The 19,256-nt window shown below is 35.6% G+C and overlaps 1 protein-coding gene across 1 annotated transcript in view; it reads left to right on the top strand.

The window, feature by feature from the left end:
- LOC108517240 (neuronal tyrosine-phosphorylated phosphoinositide-3-kinase adapter 2) overlaps positions 1-19,256 on the top strand; it is a gene marked incomplete at its 3' end in the record, with an annotated part of 112,665 nt that overhangs the window by 7,921 nt on the left and 85,488 nt on the right. Inside the window, exon 2 of the mRNA XM_017855041.1 lies at positions 741-978. Coding sequence (XP_017710530.1) covers positions 758-978 — 221 coding nt within the window. The remainder of the gene's footprint in view (positions 1-740; positions 979-19,256) is intronic.

Here is a 19,256-nt window from a genome sequence, read left to right as displayed (position 1 = left end):
CAGTAAACCTTTCTGAGGCTCAAGTTTTTAAAACTTCATGTAACAATGAGACAACAGTTGTCAATGCTTGAATTACCAGACTGGTCAGGATTAATGTGGTCCTAGTGATCTATGATATGTTAGTTGTAGTATGAAGACATTATGGAGGACCATTATGGAGAGGAATGAAGAGTTAAAAAGGATTCTTTTATAGAACAGTTATATTAGAAATGTGTTTTTCTTTTACTACTACTGTATTTTGCATAAATAGTTCAGATTCATGCATTTTAATTTCAAAAATTAAGGGAAGCACATATATGTACAAAAGTTCTTTCCACATAATTACATCATTTTACCTGAAATTGAACAGAAAAGTCTTTATGGCAATCAGAAATACATGAAGCTTGGATCTTATATATCTTCTTTGTGTAGAAACATTTTAAGAAACAAAATTATTATTGTAATTATGCAAACCAAATGTTTAACTTTGCATACAGTATTTACACCTTCGCATCATCTTATAGTTCAAGAGCTTTGGCCTTTGTCCTGCTAGTGTTGCTACTTTAAGAGAGGGTTTGTTACTCAGGTAGCACTTATTTAATATTTACTTCAAATATTCTGGTTGCAATTATTCTAGTGAGACATTTTCTCCAATCAGATTTGGTCATAATCATTGGAGATTTGAGTTGTTAGGGATAATAAACAGCACCTTGCTTTTTTCCCCACCCTGGATAAAAGTAAAATGTGTTCTCACCCTGCAGGCAGTGTTCCTCTTTACATGATATCCTCCAAGATGATGAGTTCTAATCCTGAGGAAGACCCTTTGGACACATTTCTCCAGTACATTGAGGATATGGGGATGAAGGCCTACGATGGCTTGGTTATTCAGAATGCATCAGATATTGCGCGAGAGAATGATCGCTTGAGAAATGAAACTAACCTGGCCTATTTGAAAGAGAAGAATGAAAAACGCCGAAGACAAGAAGAAGCAATAAAACGGTAAATATAAATAAAATTATTTCGAGTTTTGTGCACACAACAAAGTCCATGAGGGCTGTTAAGGCTGTGATGTTGTCGCTTGGTCAGAAAAGGTCTTTCAGAGTCAGTTAGACTTGGCGAGAGTATATGAAAGTGAACTCTCAACTATAACAAAAACACCACCCACCCTGCCAATATCATCCTTCGTTAACAACAGTTATTTCCTTATGTGCGTGCATATGCAGCTACAGACGGGATGGGGAAAAATTCAGTTTCGTCTGAACAAAAGCTTATGCTCAATAACCTCTTGGCAAAGGCGCAAGGGAAAACACAAACCCTTCAATAGCCCAAGTTTGATGAAAATCCCTACCTTTAATGGCCTTTGATTATAGTTCTTACCCTTTAAATAGAGCTCATCTTCTTTCTAGATTATGGCCAAGGAACATCAATAATTATACTTATGTGAGCCTCTGAAGGCAGGTAGAATCCTCACGTTGTGCTCTCCCTACGCAGAATTTTATGGCTGTTAAATTTCTTGTTTGGTACCAAGTGCCACAAGTTTGTTCAAACAGAATTACTTTTATGATGAAAAAACCTACCAGCTACTAGCTGATGAGCCCCAGAGGGTGGCCTTCCAAATTGAGGTTAAATTTCCTAGAGTGCTGACACCAAAAGAAGAATGCATATCTTTTGATTTTTTAAAAAGAATGTCACAACGTTTTCAGTTTGCATGTGTGTGTGTCTTCTGGTGGTACAGGGAGACACCTGTGTCAGATGGAATCCTGTTTCTTCAATAAAGTTCATTCACTAAGTGAAAAATCCAGAATATAGGGACTTAATCTATATCAATTAGCTTGATAACTGAATAATAATAATATGAAAGACATTTTGATGGTTAATTGGGAGATTTTTCATCTAATCAGGCGTTAATACTTTTGCTTATCATCTCTGTACGCCATGATATTTAAAAAACCAAAATATTATCTTAAAATGAATTATTCATGCTTATAAAGAAGCTAGGTAAGATCACGCTACTCCAATAATTTAATTAAAAATAACTATATGGAGAGAGAGATGATTTGAAAGCAAAAAGCTAGAAATAGAAAGGAATGGTGTACAAGATAGTTTTAAAAGAGAACTTTTTTCTCCAGACTATTAAAATGAAAATATATTATCAGGTATAAAAATTGCATAATTGATCAACATTTTCACAATTGCATGTATTTATATTTAAGGTCAATTAATTGATTGTTGAGGACTATGTTATTTTGATTTCTAACCAATTTTAACTGGTATCACAATAATTTTCTAGAGTGTATAATGCCCATCTTAGCCGACATTTTTTCTTTCTCGCTGAAGTATTTTTGAGGGACTTTTTTTCGCTGTGTGAGCATTGGTAACTTTAGTTTTATGAGTTCGAGTTTTTCTAAAATTCAAAAATACAAAGGATGGACCCTACATGTTTTTTGAAAGCTAACTCAAAACTCTGAAGTCTGAGTTGCTAATCTTGGCCATTAAAACTCAATGATAAATCCTTTTCTGTAAGCCATATAAATAAAAAATTTCATTTTCTGGATCACTTCCATTAGCCTGTTTACAGAACACCCGAAGTGTGCCTTATCACTGTACGTACTATCTTCTGTATTTCATTAACAAGCTCGTCCCCCCCCCCCCCCCCCCCCCCCCCCCCCCCCCCCCCCCCCCCCCCTGAGGTTTCTACTTAAAGATTCGATAGTTATAAGACAATAAAAAAATGGCTAATTTTTAGGTGGTTAACTGCTCAAGTGCTTCAAAAAGGGGCCCGTAACCTCAGAGGACTAAAGTCCAAGGACTTAGGAAACAGGCATTTAGGTTAAATGGAGACACAGTAAAAACCCCTGTCATTACATAGTAATGAGGTCTAAGCTATCCATTTTATGCTGAACTTTGAGTTGATTCCTGCCTAGTCTGATTAAAGCAATATTTTTCCAGAACTATGTTAATAGCCATAAAAAGTAAAGATAATTCATCACACACTTGAATCGAAAGAAGTCCCATGTTATCTGGAGACATTCACGCTCTACTCACCCATAAGCAGTAAGATAAAATTTTAGTCCTACTTGAGAACAGAGCAAAAGAGAGAAGTACATCATTTTGTTGTGTCCTAACTGCTGGAGAGATAATGTTCGGTTTGACTGCGGGGATGGTAGCGTAAAAGTGGTGCTAAAATAATAAATTTATGAGCACTATTTGAATTTTCTGATTGATGAGATGCCCAGTAGTGGAGCAAGAGAGAAAAAAATTAATTAGAGGTGAGCTCTCAGGTTTTGTTTCTGCTGTTGTTTTCACTTTATTTTGTTTCTGCCTAGGTAGCCAGCAAGGATGTTTCCATTTAATGCAATGGCCAAAGACTAAAAGGAAGCAAGTTAGGAAGTGATGGCGGGACAGAGCTCAGCTTTGGTATGGACAATTTTATGAAGCCTTTTAAATGTCCAGTGGAGGGATGGAGCCGGTTTGAGTAAAGAATCTGGAAGCTACGTAGAAGTTCCAAGCTGAAAGGTACAAATATGAGAGTGTAGTCTATAGATTCCACCATCATGAGCCGATGTGAGGATAACTAGGACTGAAATTAAATAGAGATGATAAAAAGAACCCAGGGATTGCCCCCTGGAGGACCACCTGATTGCTCATATGATAGGAACTGTGGAAGGAATCAGTAAAGAAACAGTTAGTGAGAGGATAACCACAAAGGAGATGATGCCTTAGAGTGAAGTGTCAAAAAGCGATTAAAGAAGGAGAGAGACATTTGACTGATACATCAAATATGTTGAAGGCCTGAGAATGACCATTGCTTTTTACCACATTTGTATTATTAATAAGGAACCCAATTTCATTGAAGGCCAGGAACAAAACCGAATAGATTGTGTTCACAAAGAGAATGAAAATAAAGGATTTGAACAGAATATAAAATAATTATTATAATAACATACGTATTATTATTTATAAATATTTATAATTTATAAATTTTTATAATTTATAAATAAGTATGTTATTTATAAATGTATATATTTATAAAATGATGTATTTATTATTTATAAGTACATATATGTATAATATATGTATTAATATATTTATAAATGATGTATTTATTTGATGTAATATATATTATTTATAAATACATCATTTATAAATATTATATATAATATTATACTATAATAATATTATATTATCATTTATAACTGCAACCTCTGCCTCCCAGGTTTGAGCAATTCTCCTGCCTCAGCCTCCCGAGTAGCTGGGACTACAGGCATGCACCACCATGCCCAGCTAATTTTTGTATTTTTAGTAGAGATGAGGTTTTGCTATGTTGGCCAAGATGGTCTTGATCTTTTGACCTCACGATCCGCCTGCCTCAGCCTCCCAAAGTGCTGGGATTACAGGCTTGAGCCACCATACCCAGCTTTTTTTTTTTAAATAAAAATTTTGTTCCCGTAAGAAGGGAGAAAATTAGCATATTTAAAATGTGGGTGTGAATGATTACTGCAGAAGGAGAAATATTGATGACTTAAAGAAAGGGAAAAGTTGCTGTTAGAGAGTCCTTGAGTAGGTAGGAAAGGAGGCGTCTAGGACATTCTAGATGGAGCACAGACTGCTCAGCCCTGGTAAGAGGACAGATGCCACGTTATGTGGATGAATATATCATGACTGAATGAAAGACTAAAAACTGGCATGAAAAGTTCCCAAGCCTGGTTATCTAAAGTCAATACATAGATTTAAATCAGGAGCCAAATTATGGAGATAAAATTTGTGAAAAATCATCAGAGCAGCTGAGAATAACTAGTAGAAAAAGAAACAGAAAGGTGGAATTAAAGAGCAGTCCTTTCTCCCTGTTTCTCCAAAAGCTTCAGTACAGTTAAAGCTGCCAAGTGGAGAAGAGCTGGAGCCTTGGGTCTAGGACAAGCTCTAGTGGGAAAATAGTGGGCTAGGAAAGTAAACCAAGATGGAAGTCTGTTCCATGCCTGTGCTGCGGAGGCACAGAGGAATTACTCCCATCAGGACATACTCAGACCTCACCTCAAAGACAATCACAGGTAAAGATTCAGATGGCAGCAGGAACCCTGACCAGGTGCACATATGGGAGACAGTCATTTGTGGGCCATGCCCCAAACCTGGTGAGGTCAATCATATCCCAAACATTATTTTATTACTGTCCTCACAGTAAGCACATGCACTAGGATTTGAAAAATGTGTATGTGTCTTGCTGACTAGAATTTTCCTTTCTTTCCTACTTTCCCTCCCCACCATGTTTTCTAGAATTTTAATTTAAAATATGAATATCTCTGGAGGGGGCAGAATACTAGTAAAGTTTTCTGGTTGTTGAGATTTCTCAGGTGTCTTTCTTTTCCAAAATCAGGACCCACGTACGGTGTGAGGACAGAGATAGTATCTGGATAGGTAAGGGAGGAAGTTGGAGAGAGAAAAGTGAAACAGGCCAAACAAATAATGATAGGACAGGATGAGGAGGCTAAAGTCTTTAACCTCCTTATGATAGACTGGCTGTGGAATCTCAAATGATCTAGTCTCAGTACTCATGGTAACGTTCACATTCAATTTTATTTCATTCATATGGTGACTGGATGTCTCGGAGTTCTGACAATTTAAAAATAATAACAGTCCTCCATTCTTTTCTCAAACTAGAATTTTGGAATTGCTGCCACGTTCTTAATAAAAAATGTGTTTTTAGTATTTTGAGAAAGTCCATAGCAAGTCGCTAGTCACACTGGCATTTTGGGATTCCAGGGATGGTGAAAGATACAGAGGACCCACATATAAACCTAACACATGTTTTAATATTTTTAGCATGCAATTTACATTGAGTAGAGAGAATTCAATGAGGCATTAATAAACGTAGTCTAATTACTTAAAATTATGTAACATATCTGCTTGATGCCTTTTAAAACTATACTGCAGTTTAGTATATAGAATATACATGCTGAAAAATCTAAAGATGGGGCATGTTTGACCTTGAAAAGGCATTGATGATAATTCTCTGTGAAATATGCCAGTTGCAATTTCAGAAACGTGCAGACTGCCAAGGATTGCTTAAAAAATGGAAATAGGATTTCATATGATTGACCTTCTGGATCACATATGTGCTGAAATGCCTTTTGTGCTGATGCTGGGAAGCTTAAAACACTGAGCTCTTAGAAAAAGAATATCCTCATCACTTTCTCAGTGTTCTAAGTCACTTAGACTTTCTGAGCCCAATTCCTTATTTTTAAACTAACTTGAGCACCTTGTCACTATTAACTTTCTCGTACCTTCACTTCCATTTCTCAAATGGGATTTTACTCAAAAGTCTGGCTGTGTGAAAAAATATCAAATAAAAAGCGATGCTCTTCATGTTTTCCTAACAGCTTCAAATAACATTTGGTGAAAAGAGAAAAGACTTAAAGGAAACAAGTTAATGGAGAATGAAAATTATTTTAGTAGCTCATCTTTTCTGCTATTTTAAATCCTAATGGCTTTGTGCAGGCACTGTTAAATGAGATTTACTTTTTTTATGAAAAACCTATAAGAAAACAAACACATAAAACCTATAGCTTCACACAAATGAGTTCCCTTGAGATGGGTTGCAAAATTCCAGTTTATCATGTGATTGAGAGAAAAGGTAAGAAACAGGAAGGGTAGAAGTGTATTGAACCATTGACACGTTCAGAAACCAGCCAATGAGAAGAAGGCAAGTGACGGACTAGAACAGAGTCCAACCACAAACATCCCTTAAGGCAGTACCTGGGTGTACCTGTGAACACCTTCCTGGGAGTTGACTATTTACAGGTCACCAAGTTTAGGCCATCAAGTGACGATATCCCCTGAGAAGGACAGGCAATCCAAAGATAATCTGATATGCCAAATGCACAAAACGTCCCTTCAAACAAAGTTTTCTTTGTGAACTCTGAAACTGGTTCTTGCACTGTCTCATTTTGCTATTAGCTCTAGTATTTTAAAAACAATATAGGAAACATCCTTTAAATTAAAAGCAACAAGAAAAGCTGTTCCCAGTACATGTCTTTCTGAGCATCATATCTCCCATAGGTAAGGGTAGGATTTCTTTTTTTCTAATCAAACAAATGCTACATTAGTTAAATTTTCCTAAACATTGTGAATCTGGAAGACAGCTCTCGACTTTAGCAAAGTGGTTCTGACACAAAGGACTACTTAGGCTGATTAGGAATGTCTCTGTTCCCTGTGGATGCCCTCAAGGGATCTATATGAGGTTATATTTCCTCTTTAAAAGTGACAGAAATGGAATTAGATTACTTACAGCTCCTTTAAAAAAAATACATGCAATTGCATATTATTATATATACTTGAAAGCTATCTATATTTGAAAGAGTCATTATTTCTGTTACTCAAAAAGAACCACTAAAGTCCATCCTTTGGACCATGAAGAAAATAAAGCAAAATAAAATAAAGAAAATATTTGTTTTTCCTTTACTAACACATTGCTACCCAAAAGGCAAATGGTTATGACATCCAAGTTTTGAATTGGTTAATATTTTAAATGACTACTTTACCCAAAGACATAATTACACAGAGAGCTCTTATTAGAGAAATGTTAACAGTTACATAAATCCTCTTTAGATAGTAATGGCTTCTGGGAACATACCCATGATTTGTGGCAGTAGACTTTGTGGAAATAGCATCTATTGAAGAGCATTTTTGTGAATGATATACCCACTCATTGCACCATGAATAGCTATTTTGGTCACAAGTAGCTAATATTATTAGGTTTGTTTTAATTGGAGGCATGTAGAAAAATGAGATACCCTATTTCTACATGAAAAGGAGTGTTTAAGCCCCATTGCACAGGTGGAGTGAACATGGTTAAACAAAGGTTTGGAAACACACTGTCAACTTTAAGAAATACTCCACCAGCTTGCCTAAGAGTATTTAGGAATACTCTACAGGGAGCACAGAAATACTGTGTAACTAACCTATGCTTTGAGCAACACACACACACACACACACACACACACACACACACACACACACACAAGCCCTCAGCCATCCTCCTATCTAGAATTAAACTCAAATCTGCAGCATGTCAGGGTCTTGCTGGAATGAGTCAGCTGATCTGATCTGATGTGAATTTCTGACCTAATTTTGCTGTAGGACTTAGTGCTCAGGCAGAGAAAACAAGGTTAATGTGTTGATAACGGGTGAGATTAAACAGCAGCCAGTATCTTAATAACCCTCTCTAATTTCAGCTTCCTCTTGTGTTTGTGATTAATTTGAATCACTTTTCTATTAATCATTTCAGGGGACCACAATCTGCTTTGCTTGTTTTTATGTAAAAATCATGCATACGGATTTTCTTCTTCAAAGCTGAACAAGATATTCATATATGGGAGTAATTTTGGTTAAAAAAAAATCAAATGCATGGGCAAGTTTTTATTCCTCAAACCATACGATTAGACCAGAAAAATTCTTTATTGAGCCAGGTGTTTAATCTGCAAGGATGATTCTAAATGAATTAATTTATGATAGGTGTTCTATTTTTTTTTTTCAGTACTCATGGGGAAAGTTAATCTAAGGAGACCCCTTATACAAGTCAAAATGGCGTCTGTCCTGCTTGCCTGTTGTTTTCAGATAGAGCCATCAAGATTCCCAAGATGCTTAATACAAACTTCAGAATTTATAAATTTACAGTTCACATTGTGCTTATATTAGTAATAGAGACAATCCTTGATTTTTCATCTAGTCACCTGCCAGGACAGAGTAGAGATAACATTTAAAAAAAAGGTCCTTTAAAGGTTCCTGTTAGGGTAAGCCTCCTTCAGTCTTCTCACGTACCTTTCAAGAGCTATTTATACTTTTGGTTGTTTTTACTTTAATTATATCCTAGAAGTAGCACTTATTTTACATTTTAAGAAGCTCAATATCTGTTCTATATCTGAAATAAATAGACAGATGTTGGCAAGAGGAGGGGCTTTCAGAACAGAGGCTCATGTGAGCTACTCAGTCAGCATGAGAATTAAGCTCTTCTGACAGAGGAAATTGCAGTGAAGAGTGGACCTTCCAAACATCCAACACCATGGCAAATTGAATGATTAAACAGAAGCCCATTGGAGAATTTAAGGTAATTTTTCTTTGAAAAGTAATGTTAAATGTGGAGAGATGGTTATAGACTGACTGTCAATAGTTTCCTGTTGAGGACTATTTTTTATATTCTTCTAGCTATTGGAAGATATCTTTAACCAAAGATGGCCTTTGTAAAATGTTTCCAAAAAAAAAAAAAAACCCATAGGAAAAGAAATTATTATGGAGTAAGGCTGTGAGTCAGGGGACTTTTGAACTGCTAAAATGCAATGTCTCCTAGAGAATGTGTCTAATGTAACAAATGAAACTGCTAGAATACAGCCTGCGCATGCTAATAAAATTGCTTCAAGACTTCTAACTTTGAGGTTGCCTAAAGAAAATGTCTTCACTATATATGTATGGGTTACCTTAAAATTAATTTTAATCACGAATTGATAAAAGGAAAATCAAGTCCCCCCTCAAAATGAAACTCTGCTTGAAACACATGCCTCTAGTTAAAAGTTATTCCCAATAATGCTCATATTTGGAAATACACAATGGAGTACTCATGTCCGTACTGGAATGTGAATATAGCTAGCCTGCTAGGAAGCAGAAAAAAAGATCACTTTATAAAAGAAAGAAAAGGAAAATCAATTTCAGTAAGATGTACAAGGAAGATGTTTTAAAAAATAAAAAGACCAGTATTTAAAATCCATTATTTTAATTGTAAATTGCATTTTTGTCTCTGATTTGGAGCTAAGTATACCACTCAGCATATCCTGATGTTGAATAAAAAATGAAGTGGTTCAGCAAAGAATGAAGAGAGCTGTTACCAAGGAGATTTCTTAATTTTCTATTAGGTTGATGTTTGTATGTATTGCATAGCTATTTTTTTCCATATTAAATTTTTCATTAAGCATATATTGGGCATCTATTATATGTCAGTCATTGCTCTAGGTGCTTGGGATAAGATGGTGAACAAAATACCAAAACATGCTTGTCCTCATCGGAGTTACAATCTGGTAGGGGGTTGGGAGGTGGAGAAGGCAGACAAAAAGGAAACAAGTACATACAGAGTAAGTGCAAATGTAATAAATTCTGTGAAAAAAAAAAAAGAAACTAAACAAGAGAATTAGGGGTCAGGAGCATGGGGATAGTGCAATTTAAAATAAGCTCAGGGAAATACTCACTGAGGATGTGACATTTGAGTAAAGACCTGAAGTAATAAGTGAATAAAGAAGCCATGCAGACCTCAGGAAAAACAGATTTCTAAGGAAGAAGGAATGTGGAGAGAAGAGGTCATAATGGGGAGCATTCCTAGCACATAGAAGGTCTGTGAAGGTTATCACTGTGGTTCGAACAGGGCAGAGCAGGTGAGGTGGGGGTTAGAAGATCGGGCCAGAAGCAATGGAGTCCAATCTCGTGAGGACATGGAGGTTACTGTCAGGAAGCTGGCTTAGCTCAGGGTGAAATTGGGATGAGACGGGTCTCAGTAGGGGCAGGGCAGGGAGACCAGTCAGGAGGCTGTAAAAGCAATAGAGATGAGGGAAGATGGTGGCTGGGACCAGAGCAGCAGCCCTGGAGGAGGTGAGATGTGATGGAATCGTAGTTACATTCTGAAGGTAGAATTGACAGAATTTGGTGACAGATTGAATGGGAAGTGTGAGAGCAAGCTAAAAGGATGGCGTTTCCATTAACTGAGATGTGGAAGATGGCAGAATAACCAGGTTTGGTGAGAAAAGTTGTAGACACAGTATGTTTGAGATATGTATTAGGATTTCAATGATTTGTTGCTATTTGTCAGAATTTCATGTTTCGCTTTTGATAATTTGTAGGTATGAGGTTGACAGTTTTATAGAAATGTTAATACTTTTATAAAACTTTTAATATGCTTATGAAAAGTCAAAAAATTTGAAATGCTTTTATAAAACTCTAAAACTGTATACATATACACATTTAAGCTTCAGGAAAGTTTTTGCTATTGTATGTGTGTAATAACATCACACATGAGATCTATTCTCCTAACAAATTTTTAAGTGCGTAACACAGTATTGTTAACCACAGGTACAGATCTCTAGAACTTATTCATCTTGCAAAACCGAAACTTTACACTCATTAAATAGGAAATGGAGGGCAAGCACCCAGATTAACCAGAACAAATGAACAGTTGCCTAGAGGTCTCTGCCTTTTGTGCAGTTAGTGAAATCATGCAATCGGTGACACTGATTCTAAGAGCTAAATGATCCACACACTCGGCTGCTTTCCAGTTTAGGGCAGAGATGACAGGCACAAATCCTGTAATCTAAGAAGGAAGGTAAACGGCAGATGTAGGCCTACAGAATGCTTGACATTTTCAAAAAGGAAAAATGCTCTGATAATGGGAAGATTCAGTTATTAGCATTGGTGATGTTCACTTAAGACATTTTTGCAGTGATGGATACATAGATAACTAGTTGATGCTTTCAACTAGATAGAAAATTGGGGATGTTTTCTGTTCTTGGGTATTTCAATAAACCTGTAGGTTACTACCTCATTGTAAGAATGAAACTTGGAGTAATGCTGTGTATATGGGTGAAAGGGAACATAGTAGTGGGAAATTCCTTGTGCCTTAATACAAGGTGGAATCAGTTTCTTTTACTTGCTAGCTTTAATGAGATTCATAATGAGTCCCTTAACTCTTAAAGTTGTTTATTCCTTTTGAATTGGAAATAACAATCTTCATTTTGTTGAGCTGTTAAAAGAAAGAAAAGATAGAACATGTGGCACAACTAGTGGGGTAGCCAACTTACTATAGAATTGGTAGCTGCTATTATTGTATTTGTATTAATATTATTATTACTATTATTATTATTGTTACTGTCACCATTTTTACCTTCACCTTTATCACTTAACGTGGCTATCTTAATAACATCATATGGCACCATGTCTACAAAGATTCCACTTCTACGTAGAGTAGGAAGCAATACACGGGAAGATTGTTTGCTTTGGACATTTGCAAATGACACATGTACCCAGCCCCCAACTGTGAATTTTCCACTTTATCATTTTGTTTTATTTTATCAATGTACACATATTTTGTTCTTTCTCCTAAAATAGTTAAAATTACACGAGGATGATTTTGGCATATGAATAGATTCAAAAGGATGCAATAATTGGTAGGTTTAGTCTTAATTATTAAACTAGCTTCCAAGAGCAGAGAAGCTGTGTCTTGTGCATAGTAGGTTATTAAACATTTGTCAAATCAGATTGTGTTGAACCCACTCAGTGCACTGATGATGACTTCTCCAAGGGAATAGTAAATAAGCAGGCATAACATGTGATATTGTAAGTGCAATTCGCTAATGACTTTCCAGATATTTTCAGGGAATTACCCTGAAAGGTTTTTTTCTTGGCACATGAGCTGCTATATTTTTACTCTACTAATGTAAATGTTTTGGTGAAAATGTCATATATTTAGGCTAAAGTTAAAGAGGGAAAGAAGTAATGAATTATGAAGATAAAATGTCTACTTTATGTCTATAAGAACTAAAACCTAAAATAATTTTTTAAATCTTTTTGTAGTTGGATTTCTTTTCTGAAGAGCAATGTATATTCAACATTGCAGGGTAAATGCTACTGGTAGGTTTCAGCTTCATACTGGTTTGAGGATGCTAGGGGAAGCTGGCCCAACAATAACTGACAGCTGTCTTTTGCACAGGCAAAGAGGAGTTCTTTTTTCTTTTTCTTTTCTTTTCTTTTTTTTTTTTTTGTTTTGAGACAGGGTCTCACTCTGACACCCAGACTGAGTGCAGTGGCGTGATCTCGCCTCACTGCAACCTCTACCTTTTAAGCTCAAGTGATCCTTCCACCTCAGCCTCTGGAGTAGCTCAGACTACACATACATGCCACCATACCCGGCTAATTTTTGTATTTCTTTATTCATATAGTACTTGATACAGTCATTGTAACTCTGACATATCCAGCTCTTTTACAGAGAGAATCAGAATGGCATGGATAAGTTTGAGTTTTTAGGATTTTTTTCTAGAGGGATTCTTGTTTTATTTACTTACTGTAAAAAATTTTTTGAGACAGGATCTCCCTCTGTTGCCCAGGCTGGAGTGCAGTGGTGCAATCATGGCCCACTGCAGCCTCAACCTCCCAGGCTCAAGTGATCCTCCCACCTCAGCCTCCCAAGCAGCTAGGACCACAGTCATGCACCACCATGCCCAGCTGATGGTAGAGATGGGATCTCACTATGTTGCCCAGGCTGGCTGTGAAGTCCCGGACTCAAGCAATCCTCCCTCCCCAGGCTTCCAAACTCTTAGGATTACAGGCTTGAGTCCCCGCACCTAGTGAGAAGTCTTCTTAAGCACCTAGGCTGCTTGATATTATTAGACTGTCACATATAATTTTAAAAATTATTTAGATGCCTGTTAGTATATACAATTTAAACAGTATTTGTTTTTGAGATAAGTGACAAAATAGGATTGAAAATCATTTGTCAAGCAAATTGTTTTCTAGGTTATTTTTAGGAGAACGTTATTTCAGCATTTTATTTTACTTAGGGGACAGACGACATTTTGTGATTTACAAAAATAAACAGTAATGGGGAAATTTAAAAAGAAAGATAATGGGGAAATATCTGTAGTAATCAGAGCACATGAAGACTCTTCTCTCAGGAATAGAAAAGTCACTTCCTTTTTTATCCTACTCCTATACCAGGTTGGAAATTACATAGGAGGGAATATTTGTTCAGGGTGAGACTAGAATCTAAAATAGTTCAACCTTACATCATCTTCTGGTGTTTTAGAAAAAACTCAGAGTTAAGACAAATTATTCTCTCCTGCCTAGTGGCCTCTGGATAATGAAGCAAAGGGTTAAGAGATGTGTAGTTTATGGTTTTTCTCTAGATTTTTGCTGGGGCCTGTTTGAAGTCCCCAAACCTCAGCAACTCACAACTCTCAGCCAATCAATACAAATAGCATATTTTCTTTAGAAAGGAATCCCATGACGCTTTACAACCCCTATCAGTACAAATACTTTCATTTATAGAAATCAGTTATTTCAAATGTCAAATGTTATTCTTGGTTTGTTTTCTTCTTTTCCACATAATTTTACATTTACTTCATTTAAATGACTTTTAGGATTTTAATTCTTTTCTGGTTTCCTGTCTTTTATAATCCATTTCAATTCCAATATTTCTTTTCTTTTATTTTGTGTTTGTTCTGTTCAGTTTGCCAGCAATTATTTAAAATGTCTCGGTATTTCAAATAAAAGTAGAGGAAAGAAACACATTTTCAAAACATGGTATATGGTTCAACAGATTAAATGGGATAAAAAGAGATTGTGAAGGGGGAAGGAAAATGACTACCCAGTAAAAGGCTTTTTAGCAAATCGTACTGAATCTCATTAATAAAGAATACGTTCACTAAAGCTGTACAATCAATCTGCCATGTGCATTAGTGATGTCTAGTCCAATTCAGGTAGATAAATTGTTCTCTAAGTGTCAGTCGGCTGCCACTCAAATCACAATACCAGTAATACATGCCATGAGGAATTTCTCCTGACTCATGACGAATTTTTTTTCACAGGGTTAGACTGGAATAAACAGGTAAAAAGGACGTCTGTCTGAATGAACACCACCAGCAACAGCAAAAAAGGACAGATAACTGGACAGATAAGCAATAGGCAAGGACGCTGTGAACCGATCTATTTAAAAAAAAAAAAAAAAAACTGGCAGGGAGTAATTCAACTACACACCATTGCCAACAGTGTCAGCTAAAAATACAACTGGAAAAAAGTATAGTCAATACAAAACTTGCAAAGTCAGATGAGGGCATCACTGTAGTGTAGAGATACCCTTCAGGTGGAAACTCTCAGGCACAAAACAAGGAGAATAAAGGAGAAAAGGAAACAAAGTAACCGAACACTTCCATGAATATTTTAATGACAGCATCTTAGTCATTAAATCATGAATCAAGTCATCTTAATCATGAACAATTCTTTTTAATGATAGATACTATGACTTCTATTCTTCCCAATGGCTAGCTATCAGAAGCTCTCATGATTATAAACAGACATTATTAAAAGACACAATAAAATATGGCTTTCTGATACTCTGGTTTGAGTTGACACCATGTGAGTTTTCTAAAGAAGTCAATCAGTTTCACACATGACTAGAAAATAAAAGCTCTTGCTTCTGAGTCTATAGTGGAAGGGAAAGGATTCTATCACTTCTTACAAAATTAGAAGTCGCCAAGGAGAGATGGTGCATGCAAGAGAGCATTTTGAAATGAGGTGAAAACGTGAAGCCTGTGCAGTTATATGATTGCATTAAAGAAGGGGAATGAAAGATTAGGATGGTATTGGGTTTTAGGAATGAATGCCATGTGGCTTGTGGATTTGTCATTAATGCAGTGACCCTGTCTATCCAAGTCATTCCCTTTCAATGTGACTTAGAATTCTAAAAGAAAGTCAGCTTAGAGGTGTCAACACAGCCCCATGTGTAAGCTGCCTTCAGCAAAGAACCTCTATCTTTAATTTAACACAATTGGTCATCTTGGTTTGAGACAGACTGTGATTTAGTTAACGTGAAAACAGCATGACCTCTGTCACCCCAGAATTGAATGAAGAGTTCAATTCAGGCTTGATGGCATGTATGAACTATTGTAGGAACTATAACCTGGGAAAAAAATGAAATGGCCTTAGTGAACATGTGGAGGAATAAACGAATCTCTCATATTGTGGCCTGGTGTTCACCTAGACAAGTGTATGCATGTTTATTTTTTAATGATGTGCTTAATAATACATGCATGTTATGTTATCTCAGTCACACAGATAAATCCCTATTTTAGTGACAGGCTCATAATGATCAACCTGATACAGCACAATAAAACTATCTCCATATGCCAACTAGCAGCTCTTGTTGGTTGCTGATAAGAATGCAACATATTCTGGCAGACAAGAAATAGTACATAATAGATACATTCACTAGTTTCAACTCTTTGAGCAGTCAATTTAGTTAATAAAACCTCACCTTTTTACTACATGCATCATGAAGGTATTATCAATGATGGAAATATATGATCTTTTTATGAAATTTTCTAAGATAAAGATTCGGAGATACTTTATTCCTCATGTTAATAACACAGTCCCTAAGATACTTGATGAAATTCAATATCATGAATTTAAGATTGAGACTGAATATCTCAAAGATGACATTTTATTTTATTTTATTTTGTTTACATTCATACCTAAACTTTGGGGAAAAGAGTCTCCCTCAACTCTTTCAAATTAATTAAGGTAGATTTTAAAAGTGAACTAAGAATATGTGATTTTGTATTAAATGTGATAGCAGGAAAATGAACTAATTAAAATTTAAGTTTTATCAAATTATTTTCTTCTGAGATATAAGTAAGTCAAATTAATCAATCTCATCTGCATACTTTCTTTTAATGTTCTCCAGTTTCAATTTGCTTTATTCAAATCCTAATTATCATCTCTGAGCAAAGCAAATAACCTCGTAAATAATATAGCACACCGCTTCTAAGTACTACAGGAAGAGTCATCCATTTTACTTATCTCATACATTAACATAGAAATATTAAATTTTTTTAATATTGGCTTTTGAGACCTAAAGTCCCAGAGTTATGATCTAGTATTATTTTTTATCAAGTCCTTACATTTCAATATCTTCACTATAAATGCCATAAATGCATTGGTTTAGCAACGCATTTACCTATATTTACCATCTAAACTACAAAGTCAAAAAGTCAATATGAAGGTTTTGGAATTCCCTCAAATTATCCTTTCCTCTGTTTCATTTAATTTATTTTATATTTATTCTATTATCTTCTGCTACTCTCATTGACTTAGTTCTCATAAATCCAAAGCAATATGTGGATATAAATTCAACATAAAGTAAAGTGAAAAGGGAGATTATAGGTCAAGAAATGTTAGCCTGTTCATTAAACAACTAGATTTTGTTTCCATCTTCTCTAGTCTCTGAACTAATAAGTTTGCAAAATGCTTGTTAAAAGTAATCAGGAAAAGAAATCTTTGTAGTTCTATGAAGTACAAAAAAGGATTGAATTCATTTCCATCATATTGCAAGTGGTATGTCTAAACTGACACGTAATCATTATAGAAACATTGCTTTTCTGGAAGCCAACCTTTTGGCAACCTCAACTATAGAAACCGATTTTTTTTTTTTTTTTTTTTTTTTTTTAAAAAATAAAGCTTTCAGAAAAAAGAGACAGAAACATGTAAGGTCCCTAACACACTCATGTCTGTGGACTGGCCATGTAATCTCCCACCGCTGAGTCCTTGAGGGTATTGCTCACACAGCTATAAGAGAAGGAATCACGTGCATTCCTACAAAAGGTACAGTCATCTGCCAGGCTGGTTCGTTTTAAACTCATCAGCTTGGCATATCAGCTTTATATTTTTCTTTTAGTTTCTGTGTGTGTGTGAGTGTGTGTGTTTGATCTATTGGTGTTTTGATGGATTACACACAGAGCATATCTCACTAGGAATTTATCCAACACGTAAGGGCACTCTGGTTATTAAATTGAGGTCTCATGTTAGAGGCCATTAAGCAAATTATTTAGTGCATTCTACTTTAGAAGGCAAGGGCACAAGTACAGTATTTTATAACTGGCTAATTTCATGCTGCAATTAAATTCTTGACACACACTTGGAATAGGAAACTTAATGTGAGGGGAAAATTAAAGAGGCCTTTCTATTGTCGAGTTTCTGTTTGAAAATGGACTTTTCTAAGAGGCCTATCTAATATGTTTAAAAATACACTTTTTTTTTTCTCTCTGTGGTAGGAAGGAAACTACTGTTGTGTAGAGAATAATCAAAGAGAAATAAATGTTTGTGTTTTAGAATTACTTTAGGATTTTATACAACCACCAAGAGTTTTATTGTAATAGATTTTAGCAGGCACATTAATGAAGAGGTTTTCAAGAGAAACTCTTTTGTTTAAGTAATGAAACTGTACTAATGGGACATACAGGTCATATAAGTGTATTATTTTCAGTTTGATGACAAGATTGTGTAAAAGAATTAGTGTGTCATTGTGTGAGAGAGAGAAAAAGAAAGAAAGAAATGAAGGGGGAGAGGAATAGTTAAGGGTAAGCTCAAGTTTAAATTCATTACAGTGAGAAACATCAAGATGAAAAAATAAAGACACAGTTTGATGGGAATTAATTCTTGATAATTGAAATTTAAAAATTGTAACATCCCCTAGAAAATTAGTTACATGTTATACTTATCTTTGCTTTCTTTCTCTTTTCTTTTTAAAAAAATTCTACTTAATATTTTCACCTCAACCTATAATATAATGTAACAGTGGGATCTGTAGAGTCAGACTTCCTTCCAAGCCACATTTTACTCTCATTCTTCCTGGCTGTGTGATGACAGACAAATTACTCAGACGCTCTGGGCTGCAGTTTTCTCCATGTAATATCAGTACCTACAGATTAGGATGTTGTAAGAAATAAACGGACTTAGACACAATGAAAGCATAAAAGAGAATCCATGGTAAGTGCTAAGTCAGTGTGAACTCTTACACACTAACGTACCCACAACACAAGGGCAGGAACTCGCTTAGCTCTTCCACTGCACTTGGAACAGGGGAAGCTCAATAAGTATATCTGAGTGATTGATTCAATGATTGATATCCTGAGATTTTATTCATGAATGAATAGGAAGCTAGTCATGTGGTGTAGTTTGAGGAAGTGCTTACTCAACTGGTACCCTGAGAAAATACCTCTCTTGAAATGCCTAGAAGCCATAAATCCCCAAATTATGAAATGACTCTTTTGGCTTGCATATTTGTTCACTTTTAATAAGACAAGCAAAGAGATAACATATTAGTATAGTTTGATGATTATTAGTCACTTCTTCTACCTGACTGTGAATGATTTTATTAGACTCGCTCCATAAAATAGGTGAGAGAGCACTGCAATTTTAAGGGAAAAATAGAAGCAGCAAGAAGACTGTGAAAGAAAAAGAGTGGCCCTGAGCCGGTAACTAATTCCCTATTTTACAATTTTTCTCAGATTTGGATTAATATATAATATCATCCAAGCAGGAAAAGTGGGTTACCTGTGGTCATATAGCAAGTCACTGCTAAATTAAAAAGAGAAATAAGACTAGTTCCAACCAAAATTATTTTGTTTAGTTTAGATTTTTATTGGACATGGCCATCAGTTGGGCAATCAAACCTAGAATCTTTGCGTAAGAAAAATGGA

The sequence above is a fragment of the Rhinopithecus bieti genome, unplaced genomic scaffold (genome assembly GCF_001698545.2).
Source record: "Rhinopithecus bieti isolate Rb0 unplaced genomic scaffold, ASM169854v2 scaffold_40907, whole genome shotgun sequence".
NCBI lineage: Eukaryota > Metazoa > Chordata > Mammalia > Primates > Cercopithecidae > Rhinopithecus > Rhinopithecus bieti.
This window is presented reverse-complemented; position numbering and strand designations above follow the sequence as displayed.